This window comes from Conger conger, chromosome 7 (assembly GCF_963514075.1).
Source record: "Conger conger chromosome 7, fConCon1.1, whole genome shotgun sequence".
NCBI lineage: Eukaryota > Metazoa > Chordata > Actinopteri > Anguilliformes > Congridae > Conger > Conger conger.
The window spans coordinates 3392407-3405758 of NC_083766.1; the positions used below are offsets into that span (position 1 = coordinate 3392407).

Consider the following 13352-nt stretch of genomic DNA (forward strand, 5'->3'; position numbering starts at 1 on the left):
GCAGCTCTGCACTCGAGGCAGATCTCCAGGGTACCACACAGCTGTCTGCGGCCAGTCCAGACCGTCTGGCTTTACTGAAGTCACGGTCAAAAAGCAATATTTATAGTTCACTCTGTTAATCCTGCAGCCTGATTAATGGGGCCTTTGTCTTTGAAGTACAGATACATTATAAGAGCGAAGCTCAAAAGTTATGTTACAATGACAGGTGCTCTTAAGTCCATTAAATAAATGGGTTTGCTTCCAGGGGTGCAAAAAAACCCAAAACGGATTATTTAAGTAAAAAGTACAAGCCATGCCATGAATGCACCCATGAATCAACCAGCTGATCTCACTCATTAAGTCACTCATTAACTTATTAGCTACTAATCAGTTACCTCCTGGCCAAGGAATTTTAGGCAACTAGCAAATCCAGGCAACTGGAACAAACTTGAACTGTACCTTCTGAACCCGGACTTTCCACCTGCACTTTTCAGGGAAGGAGAAGTGTAATCATGTGAGCGTACAGGAGACGTGTTATGTGACCGTACAGGAGACGTGTTATCATGAGACCGTACAGGAGATATGTTATGAGACCGTACAGGAGATGTGTTATCATGAGACTGTACAGGAGATGTGTTATGAGACTGTACAGGAGATGTGTTATCATGAGACCGTACAGGAGACGTGTTATCATGAGACTGTACAGGAGATGTGTTATGAGACTGTACAGGAGATGTGTTATCATGAGACCGTACAGGAGACGCGTTATGTGACCGTACAGGAGACGTGTTATCATGAGACCGTACAGGAGATGTGTTATGAGACTGTACAGGAGATGTGTTATCATGGGAGCATACAGGAGATGTGTTATGAGACCGTACAGGAGATGTGTTATCATGGGAGCGTACAGGAGATGTGTAATCATGTGACCGTACAGGAGATGTGTAATCATGTGACCATACAGGAGATGTGTAATCATGTGACCATACAGGAGATGTGTAATCATGTGACCATACAGGAGATGGGTTATCATGTGACCATACAGGAGACATGTTATCATGTGACCATACAGGAGATGTGTTATCATGTGACCATACAGGAGACATGTTATCATGTGACCATACAGGAGATGTGTTATCATGTGACCATACAGGAGATGTGTTATCATGTGACCGTACAGGAGATGTGTTATGTGACCGTACAGGAGATGTGTAATCATGTGACCATACAGGAGATGTGTTATGTGACCGTACAGGAGATGTGTTATGTGACCGTACAGGAGATGTGTTATCATGTGACCGTACAGGAGATGTGTAATCATGTGACCATACAGGAGACATGTTATCATGTGACCATACAGGAGATGGGTTATCATGTGAGCGTACAGGAGATGTGTTATGTGACCGTACATGAGATGGGTTATCATGTGAGCGTACAGGAGATTTGTTATGTGACCGTACAGGAGAAGTATCATGTGACCGTACAGGAGATGTGTTATCATGAGACCGTACAGGAGATGTGTAATCATGTGACCATACAGGAGACATGTTATCATGTGACCATACAGGAGATGTGTTATCATGTGACCATACAGGAGACATGTTATCATGTGACCGTACAGGAGATGTATCATGTGACCGTACAGGAGATGTGTTATATGGCCGTAGATCCCTCCAGAAGGGTAAATGAAGTGGACACAGCGGTACACAGAAAGCACTGCTTTATTGACTGCATTGGTCAACCACACCAGAGACTGCTGGGATGCCTAGGCCCTGGGAACAGGAGGGGGGGGGGGAGGGGGCGCAGCCGTCGTCAAGGCGACACAAACAGCATGCATGTACAGTCACATTAAACCTTCTATTGCTTTAAAGATCCATTAAACATGGAAAATGTACAAAAAAGGAAAAAAATAGGTTTTTGCACTAATGAAAAATACATTTTTTGTCGTTTTTATTTTGTCCTACAAAGATTCTAATACAAGAAAATAAATATTGCAAAAAAAGCCAAAAAATAATTTAAAATAACTCTTCTTTTTTTATTTTATATATCTTCAATATTTCTCTTTTTTGCTATTAACAAATGGCACAACATTCTTTGAAACAGAAGGGCAAACTCCTGCAACATTCATATTATCGTATGAGTAACTGGTGCAGAGCAGTGGTGAGTCAGGAGCTGTACACGGCAACAGAGACGCCAGCGGCCCGAAAGGACCAATCACGACAGGCACGGCACAGGGAGGCAGCCAATCAGCCGCAGACCTCAGATAACGGCACGGTCACTCCGAGGGGAAATGCCGTACGGATGAAGCGGATTGGCCAGGGCCTGTCGGTTCTGTTTGAGAGGGTCCAGTGTGGAGGGAAGGTTCTGAGCAGGCATCCCAGACCGGCTTTTACCCAGGAGCCTCGGAGTGACGGCCTACGCCACGCCTGTAAGAGCCACCTGGGTCTGTGCAGGTGTGCAGGAAGTGATGCGGGAGCGCTTCAGCTTTCCTCCTGGAGAAACGCCCTCGCTCTTTTCAGACCAAAGATCCCAATAAAAACTCCCCAGAGAAAAAAAAATAAAAATAAAAATAAAAAAAATTGTTTTCAAAGAAAAAAAATGATTGGGGTCCTTATTCCCTCCTGAGGCGTCTAACCGTTTGCCTGCCGAGTGCTGCGTCGTGGGGTTCAGGCCGGAGTGGGTTTGGAAGCGGACTGTGACACGCTCTCTGGAACATGTGCTACAGCACTGAAATCTGATTGCCCGATTGCAGCAGACATTCATTTTTATTTTTTTTAAACCGGAAAAGAAAATACCTGACCCAAGGAGAAAAGCAGCCTCCGGAGAAAGAGATGTGATTACATCTGTCCTCTTAAAAGGGAAAGCAGCTATCCGGCCAAAAAGTCAATCCCAGCCCTCTCTCTCCCAAGTTTAAACAAAAACCAAATTTACCTTCTGGACCTGGGCCGGGGTTCTACCTGCTGCAGACTCCCTCCACATCATTCTGCCCTGATTCTGCTTCAGTTTTACTCCAGAAACGACGGTTTCTGTCACTCATCTGAACACACTGAATGTGTGAACCAAAGAAGATTCCCCAGGAGAAAAAAAAATAAAAACACACACAAGGCCCAAAGTTTACAAAAGGAGCCCCTTTTCGCCACTCCACAAACGGAGGTCGGCCGTCGACTGGCTTTCTCCATGCGGTCCAGCTCCTCAGAAACCAGACGCCAACTCAGGCCCACCCAACTCCGTTTGGGATGCGTAAAAAACCCCCCGAAACAAACGACAAAATCTCCCTGGTTACGGATGCCGTACTTGCCGTGATTCGTCCTCTCAGGCCGTGTCTTTGATCCTCCTGTGCTAATCTACGGACTGGGGACGGGGAACAGAGAGGCCGGGTGAGTGGGTGTGGGCGGGCAGGTGGGCGGGTGGGCGGGTGGGTGTTTGGGCGGGGTAGTTATTCTGAAACCATATCTGGCTCTGATGCAGTACATGGATAAGCAAGCGTGGGTCGGGATGCAGTAGGTCTGATTACAGATCAGCGTTCTAGTACGTATATGTGCTGCAGCTAAAGCGTACGGAGCAGCTCGCGAAAGCCTGGTACAGGAGGGGAATTAAGAAACGGTCGCTAGTACTGTAATATACATTATTGTTGGTGCATACAAAACCACTTATTGGCGGTCAGCTACAGCCTTGAATCAGTCCCTATTGGATTAAGCAGCTAACACAGAAGAGCTTTTGAAACGTTATTTTGAGTAATGACGCCTTTTCCAGTTGAAAGGCCAAACAGCAATAGTCCTTGGTGTTCCCGCAGAGCACGGTAAAAAAGACCTTCTTCCTCAGCGATGAAATGGTCGTTATTGAACCCTCCTCCACCACCATTTAAAATGCCCGTTCTGTGTCGAGTGCCTTTTCACTGCGAGAACAGTGGTGTGAGTAACGCACAATCTGACTGGCCAACAGTACCGGAAGGTATGAGTAACACACAATCTGATTGGCTGACAGTACAGGAAGAATGAACTTGTCTACCATTGAACTGGCCAAGGGGGTCCAGCCTGGGTTGCACCCTGCGAGGGAACCCAAACATTGGGGTTTTTACTAAACCACGTTTACATTTCATTGTGTTCGCAACACTTCAGTCACACAGAGGGGTTTATGGTACCAGTCTGTAGAGAGTGGCATCCACAGACCAGTGTTTCTTTTCCACAACATCAGGTGTGTGTATGTGACGTACAGCCCGTTTCAGTGTGGAAACGAACCGTGTGTGTGTGTGTGTGTGTGTGAGAGACCGAGTGTGAGAAGGTGTGAGTGCGTATATACGTGACAGAATGTGTTGACAGCGTGTGAGTGTGAGACAGTGTGCGAGTGAGAGTGTTTTATTAATGATCTAACATGAACCATTGCCTCTGAAACACTGCTCGAAAACAAAAATAAAATCTCGTCTAACCAATATTTGCATTCCAAATGCAGACGGGTAGAGAAAAGGCGTCTATTAAAAAAAACAAACAAAACAGACAGCAACGAAAATAAAACTTAAAAACAACCCTGTTAACGTGAGTGCTGGCTCTCTACAGGGGGGTCCGTCTAACACCCTCCTGACCCCCCCCCCGAAGAGGAGACAGGTTCTTGGGGGGGGGGGTCCCTGGTGCCAGCCAATCATCAGAGACAAACGGCGGGTACAAGACGCCAGCTTCTTCAGTCGTCCAATCACGGATCAGACAAACAGGAAATAAAACTCGACAAACAAAAACCAGGCCGTGCCGTGTTCTTTGGCATTGTCAAAACAAAACAAACAAAAACAAAACAAAACAAACAAAAAACAAGCCTTTTACATCCACGAGTAAAAGAATGCTCAGTTTTAGCTGGAACAGTATAACTTGCCAAACAACAGCCAGAAAATAAATGTATAAACACATATCTATATATTTTCCTATATATAGATACATCTACATATACATGTCTATATCTATATATACACAGACATATATACATATATACACATATATTTATGTACATGCATACATACACATATATATGGTTTTTAATTTGATTGACTTTTTCAGCTCTGACACTCTGAAACCCTGAGTTAATACTGTGGACCTCTTGCAAGTAGAAAATACACTTCTTCTGAATGGGGACAAGAAACCGTGACTAACGGACACAATTCTCCACCTATTTAGCATTTGGGGCCGGGACACTGATTACGGGGATATGGGGGGGAGGGGGGTATGTTCAATCTAACCACAGTGTATTTAAACAAATCTCCCAATTCCTCCAAGCCTGGTGGAATATTGCTCCGTAATGGCGGAAAAGTGGGAAAAGCCAGCGAGCAGAAGACCAGGAGGAAACAGGAAGACGACGACGGCTTCACTGCGTAACGAAGGCAAAACACCCCCCACCCTCCACGGATAATTAAGGGCTAATAATCTCACAAATAATCTCACGGGGGAATTACCTGGGTGTTTTTTTGGGCTTTATCGCACAGCTGCCCGCGTTGCATCTCAGCGCTGGGTTGATTAGGGGCTTCTCTCAGCGCTGGGTTGATTAGGGGCTTCTCTCAGCGCTGGGTTGATTAGGGGCATCTCTCAGCGCTGGGTTGATTAGGGGCATTTCTCAGCGCTGGGTTGATTTTGGGCAGCTGTGGCCACACACACACACACACACACACACGCACGACACACTCCTCCCTTCCCAGAACCCCCCACTCTAAAGCGCAGCCAGGCTCATTCTCTCAGGCACTAAGGGACACACACCCGAACCCCCGGCTGGTCCCAGGGAGCCAGTGTTCTCCTCCGAATCTGGGGCCCCCGTGATTGTAGTGTGGGATTAGCACGATCAGCGCGATTGTAAGTACATTTTTTGGAGGGGAGCGACAGAAGGCACGTTCTATTAAAACGGTTGCGATGTCCCAACCTCTTCATCATCCTTTCTGTCCCAACCTCTTCATCATCCTCTCCTTTTCCTGCCTTATCTTTCTAACTGAGCAGTGAAGGGTGAGCTAGGACACTTTAAAGTCTCTCTCTCTCTCTCTCTCTCTCTCTCTCCCCCCCCGTTTAAACACCGGGGGGGGCGACACAGAGACACGGAGAGACACGAACGCAAGAGCGCGAGAGCTTGCCTTGACTTGTTTCTGTGTGTGTGGGTGAGGGGGTGTGTGTGTGTGTGCGTGAGTGAGTGTCTGTGCACGTGTGTGTGTGTGTGTGTGTGCATTTGGATGTGCGCGAGCTACTGTCCCTGTTTTTCGAATTGTGCTTTTAAAACATCGTTTAAAAATGCCTTTTTCTTTTTTTGTTGTTGTCGTAGTTTCTGTAAAAGCGGAACGGTCCGTCAGACGGCTCCGTCACTGATCTGTGGAGAAGGCGAGATGGGGAGTAACGCGGAGACAGCTCGTAATGCCCTGAAGTCTACGTCCCCGCCCCTCCTCAGCGTTACCCCGGCAACGCGCCGCTACCCAGAGCGGGGGGGGGGGGGGGGGGGTCACACAGCCCATCTGGCGGGGCCCCCCCCTCCTCGTCAGGAGCGCTAATTAATCACCGCGCTCTCAAAACGTCAGCGCTGCGGGTCAGGGTGACGCGGGAGCTTCACACAGATTTGGTTTGAGAGAGAGGTCTGTACAGAGAGACACACGGACAGACAGACACAGGCCATGGCAGTTGGGACCGGGGATGGAACGCAGGTTTCACTGTCTTCTGGTCAACGGTTTTTTTTGTTTTTGTTGTTGTTTTTTGTATTTTCGAAACGTTTTTTTTTTTTTTTTGCGAGTTTATTGTTTAAATTTTTTTTTAGGAAGCCATGACGCTGCGCCGGAGCACGTCCTCCTTCCCAGCATGCAGCGGGGCGAGGCGCGCGGCGGGGGCCCGCGCGTCGCAGTCGCTCTGCTCCGCGTCCGAGAAATACCCGTCCGTCTCGCCGTCGAAGAGCGAGGAGCTGTCCTTCGCCCCCGGCCCCTCCCGCTCCCCGCCCGCCTCCTGACCTCCGACCTTCGGGCGGGACGCCTTCCCCTGCCGCGAGAGGCGGAGTCTCACAGTGGAGCGCGTCACGCCCCCCGCTTTAGCCCCGCCCCCGGGTTTAGGCACTGTGAGGGGGCAGCTGGGCTCGGGCGGGGAGATGTGGCAGGAGTCCATTTTGGAGATGGGGGGCTGCGGGGGGTCCTGCCCCCCTCCCTCGCTGGGCCGGGCCTGGGGGTGGAGCTGGTGGTGCAGGTGGAGGTGACGCTGCGCCTTCGCCGACCGGCACCGCTCCGCCCTCCGCGCCCGGGCCCCGCCCCTCTCCGCCGGCCGGTTGCCCCGGGCGACGGTCGCCGCGGCGGCGGCGGCGGAGGAGGCGGGGCTGGGGGAGGCGTTGGGCGGCGGCTTGTGGCCGCGGGGGCGGGGCTTGGGCCGGGTCTTGCGGCCCAGGTGAGGGGTCTTCCAGGTGGACTGCAGGGACTGGTCCATCATCAGGCTCAGCAGGCTCTGCTCCCCCTGCAGCAGCTGGTCCGACAGCAGCCGGGGCTTCCCGTCCAGCGCCCAGGGGCTCAGCATGTCCTCCGCCGTGATCTGCACCGACTGCGCCAGCCAGCCGTCGAACAGAGCGCCGTCCAGGGGGAAGGACCGCGACAGACCTGCGCAGAGGGAGGAGAGCCAATCAGCACCCAGCTACCGGCTACGGCTAACGGCACACAGCTACAGCTAACGACACAGAGCTACAGCTAACGGCACACAGCTACAGCTAACGACACAGAGCTACAGCTAACGACACAGAGCTACAGCTAACGACACAGAGCTACAGCTAACGGCACACAGCTACAGCTAACGACACAGAGCTACAGCTAACGACACAGAGCTACAGCTAACGGCACACAGCTACAGCTAACGACACAGAGCTACAGCTAACGACACAGAGCTACAGCTAACGACACAGAGCTACAGCTACGGCTAATGGCACAGAGCTAACGGCTACAGCTAACGACACAGAGCTACAGCTAACCGCACACAGCTACAGCTACGGCTAATGGCACAGAGCTAATGACACCCAGCTAACAGCTAAAGACACAGAGCTACAGCTAAGGCTAACGGCACACAGCTAACGACGCCCAGCTAACAGCTACAGCTAACGACACAGAGCTACAGCTAACCGCACCCAACTACGGCTAATGGCACAGAGCTAACAACGCCCAGCTAACAGCTAACGACACACAACTACAGCTAACGACACAGAGCTGCAGCTAATAGCACACAATTACGGCTAACGCCATACAGCAACGGCTAACGGCAGAGAGCGAATGACACCCAGCTAACAGTTAACGACACAGAGCTAACAACACAGAGCTACAGCTAACAGCATACAGCCACGGCTAACGGCTCAGAGTCTCCAATAAGATGTGGCTCCACCAAAATCCACCAAAATTTGGCTTCGGTTGAGAAAATAGGGAAATTATTGCCATTCAGCAATCTTGGGACTTGAAGGGTTAAACAAGAGCCTCCCATAATTTGACGTAAATGGAACATGGACAACCCGAGGTTGTCAGTTGGTGCAGCACCGTGTGCATCAGGGGATTCTCGGGGTGCTTTCCGCACCGGCCATAAATGACTACACCGCAGACTCTACTGGTCAATCAGTCACCCAACATGCGACAGTCCGAGTCAGAACCCGCCTCAGATCGAGTCCTAAATGAGTCACCCTGTTGACGGGCTTGCTGTGCGTCACGCCGGCGTGCACGGGTGTGTGGGCGTTCTCATCTCCATCTCACAGGCATCGCATCCCAAAAACAGCCCCCTTTCCACACCAAAATCCCATCCCAAACGACCCCCCTTTCCACACCAAAATCCCATCCCAAACGACCCCCTTCCCACACCAAAATCCCATCTCGACAAGCACAACTCCCTTCCACCCTGCTAAAAAAACCCCACAAAATACAACAATGCCCTGCCTTTCAGAACCCAACCCCACGCTCGCTAAAACAACATCGACAGGGAATCGCCAAGAGTTTTACACACCCACGCACCCAACTGAAAAACTGATCATACAAGAAAATAAAGAAATTAAATTATCGCCTCTTAAAGGCCAAGCTGGTAAAACAAATGAAAAAAGGTAAATATTAAAAAGGATTTCTCTGTATTTAAACCCTCAGAAGTTATGATGGAGATTTCTGTGTTCAGACTCTCAAAAGTTATGATGGAGATTTCTGTGTTCAAACTCTCAAAAGTTATGATGGAGATTTCTGTGTTCAAACTCTCAGAAGTTATGATGGCGATTTCTCTGTGTTTAAACCCTCAGAAGTTATGATGGAGATTTCTCTGTGTTTAAACCCTCAGAAGTTATGATGGAGATTTCTCTGTGTTTAGACCCTCAGAAGTTATGATGGAGATTTCTCTGTGTTTAGACCCTCAGAAGTTATGATGGAGATTTCGGTGTTCAGATTCTCAGAAGTTATGATGGAGATTTCTGTATTCAGAACCTCAGAAGTTATGATGGAGATTTCCGTGTTTAAACCCTCAGAAGTTATGATGGAGGTTTCTCTGTATTCAGACCCTCAGAAGTTATGATGGAGATTTCTGTGTTCAAACTCTCAGAAGTTATGATGGCGATTTCTCCGTGTTTAAACCCTCAGAGGTTATGATGGAGGTTTCTCTGTGTTTAAACCCCCAGAAGTTACGATGGAGATTTCTCTGTGTTTAAACCCCCAGAAGTTATGATGGAGATTTCTCTGTGTTTAAACCCCCAGAAGTTACGATGGAGGTTTCTCTGCGTTTAAACCCCAGAAGTTATGATGGTTTCTCTGATCGAGCCTGACACTCGGGTGTGAGCTGGTGGTGTTTACAGGGATTAGGCGGAGGCTCTGGCCCGGTTTAATCACAGTAATTACAGCAGGAGGAAAACACCACCGTCTCAACGCACGTCTGGATCAAACTACGCCTGGGAAAGCGGAGCGTATTCCCAAATCCCCCAGGGATCAGGAATGTGGAGGATGCGGGACCAGGCTATGTTTGGACAGAGGTGCAGGAATCCCAAAATGAATTTTATTTCTGTGAAAAAAGGCCTCCAGACTAAGATATTAATAGAATGAAAGTGCAGCCTCCCCCTGCAAACACCCTCCCCCCCCCCCCCCCAAAAAAAAAAGCTCTTGGCAACATTGAGGAGCCAGACATGCACCCCTGCCAACAATAGCCTCCCCCCACCCCCGCGCAGACTGATGCCCTTCATTCCCCCCTCACCCCTGCCCCACACTGAAGTTTGGCTGTTTCCATGACGCAGCTCAGCGTTGCTGGGAGGTGAGGTGGGGGGGGGTGTTCTGGTTCTGATTCGGTCTCGGGTCCAGCCACAGTCCAGCCCGTCCGCAGCCACACCTCCAGGACCCAGAACTCTGAGTGGCACTGTGGAGAGGGCCGAGCGGGCAGTGGCAGAAGGGGGGGGGGGGGGGGGGGCAGGGGCAGGGGCAGGTATCCGGGTCGGGCCGCAGTCCTAGCAGGACCGCAGAGGCCCGGGACACTGTGTCCCACTGCAGGGGGGGGGGGGGGCGGGGGGCGGGTTTTGGGCCCGCCCGCATCGGTACCTCCGGGCCCCGCACACTCCGTCCCGGGCCGGGCCGGGCCTGGAATGCGGCTCTTGGGGGGTTGCCAGGTTGGGCTTTGTTTGCACAGGCCCACGCCACAGACGGCCGATTGTTCTCAGGTAGCGGCCGTCGCCCGGGACAACCCCGAGCCGCCAAAACTCAATACCTGCGCCAGGGAAACAAAGATGGGCAACACCCAGCGCCGGGACGGAGAGCCGGCAACACCCAGGGAGCCACAGGAAAGACCCGAACACACCCAACGCACCCAACGCACCAAACACACCCAACGCACCAAACACACCCAACACACCCAACACACCCTACACACCAAACACACCAAACACACCAAACACACCAAACACACCAAACACACCAAACACACCAAACACACCAAACACACCCAACAAACACACTGAACACACCAAACACACCCAACACACCCAACACACCTAACCAGGAGGGGACGACTCGTACCAAAACCAAACATTTTACACACATTCCGCGAGACAAAACCTTGCAACCACATCAAAAAAAAACGTGCTGGATACTTATTGTGCCAAGTCTGGCGAGCCAAAATCCCTCCCGCTCCCATCCAGTCGGGCTCCAGCTTAATCTCCAGGTTACGTGCGGCAGGGAGACGCAGGCCAGCGCATCGGCACACTATAAACTCCACGATGTCAAGACCCCGGGGAAAAAAAAAAGAAAAAAGATCTCTGCGTTTGTGTACATTTGGCAGGACGTCAGATTGCTAACGTACTAACGGCGGTGGAGGGGGTACAGAATGTCCTGTGCCTGACGGTGACGGAGCGTTTCCATGCACAGGCCGGCCGGGGAAGGGGGGGGCCAGGCGTGTTGGGGGGTGGGGGGCAGATGGTCCTGACACACGCATTGTCCGCAGACGAGGGCCGAGAGTTTCGCAGTGAAAACAGAGCGAACGGACGTTTTTCAACAGTCCCTCAAAGCAAGTGCTGCTAAATATAACCAGAGCTCACACTTCACGCATGGACCAATCAGGGCGGGCCACTATTATCACATTACCCTTTCAAAAAGGCATTTCAAATACATATACACTCATTACATACACACACACACACACACACACACACACACACACACACACACACACACACACACACACACACACACACACACACACACACACACACACACACACACACACACACACACACACACAGTATATACATCACCATCCTGAGTCGCTCACAGGTCAGGTGGTTATCCAATGTGATGTCAAAGGCAGCTACTGGATGCTTACAAGGAAAGGGAAGACTATTCATAGACCTGAAAATTACAATCCCCCTTGAAAATTCATATAAAACTTTTGGAATGTTATTTACTTTGCTAGTTTCTAACTTGGCTAGCTTCAGTTAGCAGCCAGAGCATCAAAGTGCTGCTTGGATACTACAGTATATACAGGTTTCCTTTTCAGTAGCTTCGGATAGCTAACCAGCTAGACAGCTTGGCACTGATAGCCATTCTGAAAAAAAAGTGTGCCAGCTTCACATCTAGCTAGCTGCATAAGCTAAATGCAGAGGTGAATTAGCATCCTATTCCAAGATGACAAAGACAAAGCCAATAGCCTGCTAATTATCCAGCACTGCTAAAACTATGGCTAATTACTCAACACTGTCAAGGCTAATGAGGAAACACTAAGGCTAAGGCTAATTAGCCAACACTGCTAAGGCTAATTAGCCAACATGGCTAAGGCTAATTAGGCAACAGTGCTGATGCTAAGGCTAATTAGCCAACATAGCTAATACTAATTAGCCAACACTGCCGAGGTTAATTAGCCACCACAGCTGAGGCTGATTAGCCAACATGGCTAAGGCTAATTAGCAAATGTTGCTCTGTATTGGCTTGGTCAAGTTCAGCAAAATGGAAGAAACTCGGATGCAGAAATATTCAGTTTAAATTCCACTGCTCTCAACCCTCATCCCTCCCAAGCGGTTTGAGTGAGGCTGAACCCAAGAAAACAAGGCTATTTCCTGCACAGTTTCCAGCCAATAAATGTGGATTATGAAACATAAACAAAGTAAGATTCTGCTGTCGCTCATAAACTTGAAATTCAAGTTTTAAGACTTGTAATTCTTTGACCGTGTGTTCATAGCTTATTTTGATGACGGTGCATTTGCAGAGCTACTTATAATCTTGTTTTTGCTTTGGTTTTCCACATAATTAGTCATTTAGAGGAATCGTAATTTAGAATGGGTGCCGAGTAAGTACACTATAAAAGCTTGCACAGTAAGATGTATTTCCGTCAACACATTTCACTGAAAACACAAATTTATAGTGCGGAGTGGAAGTTAACATTTTTATTTTTTACCTGTATGACCATTTCATGAGCCGAGTTCATCAGGATTACACTGGGCTTTCTAAGTGATGGTCACAGGAGTGGCCCTTGAAAAACCCCTGCAAACCGACCTCAAATGAAAATCCCTGAGTAAACGCTACAATATGCTACGCTACAATATGCTACGGTACAATATGCTATGCTGCCAGTTTTGGAAGGGCTCCGGGTTTTACTCAGTGCAGTTATCCAGCTAACTCAGTAATCCTGCTCTGTGGGTTTTACTCAGTGCAGTTATCCAGCTAACTCAGTGATCCTGCTTTGTGGGATTTACTCAGTGCAGTTATCCAGCTAACTCAGTAATCCTGCTTTGTGGGTTCCACTCAGTGCAGTTATCCAGCTAACTCAGTAATCCTGCTTTGTGGGATTTACTCAGTGCAGTTATCAAGCTAACTCAGTAATCCTGCTTTGTGGGTTTCACTCAGTGCAGTTATCCAGCTAACTCAGTAATCCTGCTTTGTGGGTTTTACTCAGTGCAGTTATCAAGCTAAC

General features: G+C 49.4%; 1 protein-coding gene across 1 annotated transcript in view; it reads right to left on the reverse strand.

Moving 5' to 3' along the window:
* Nucleotides 1-6740: 6740 nt before the first annotated feature.
* jade2 (jade family PHD finger 2) overlaps nucleotides 6741-13352 on the reverse strand; it is a 77600-nt gene continuing 70988 nt past the window's right edge. Inside the window, 1 exon segment of the mRNA XM_061247930.1 lies at nucleotides 6741-7561. Within this exon segment, the coding sequence (XP_061103914.1) occupies nucleotides 6741-7561 (821 nt within the window).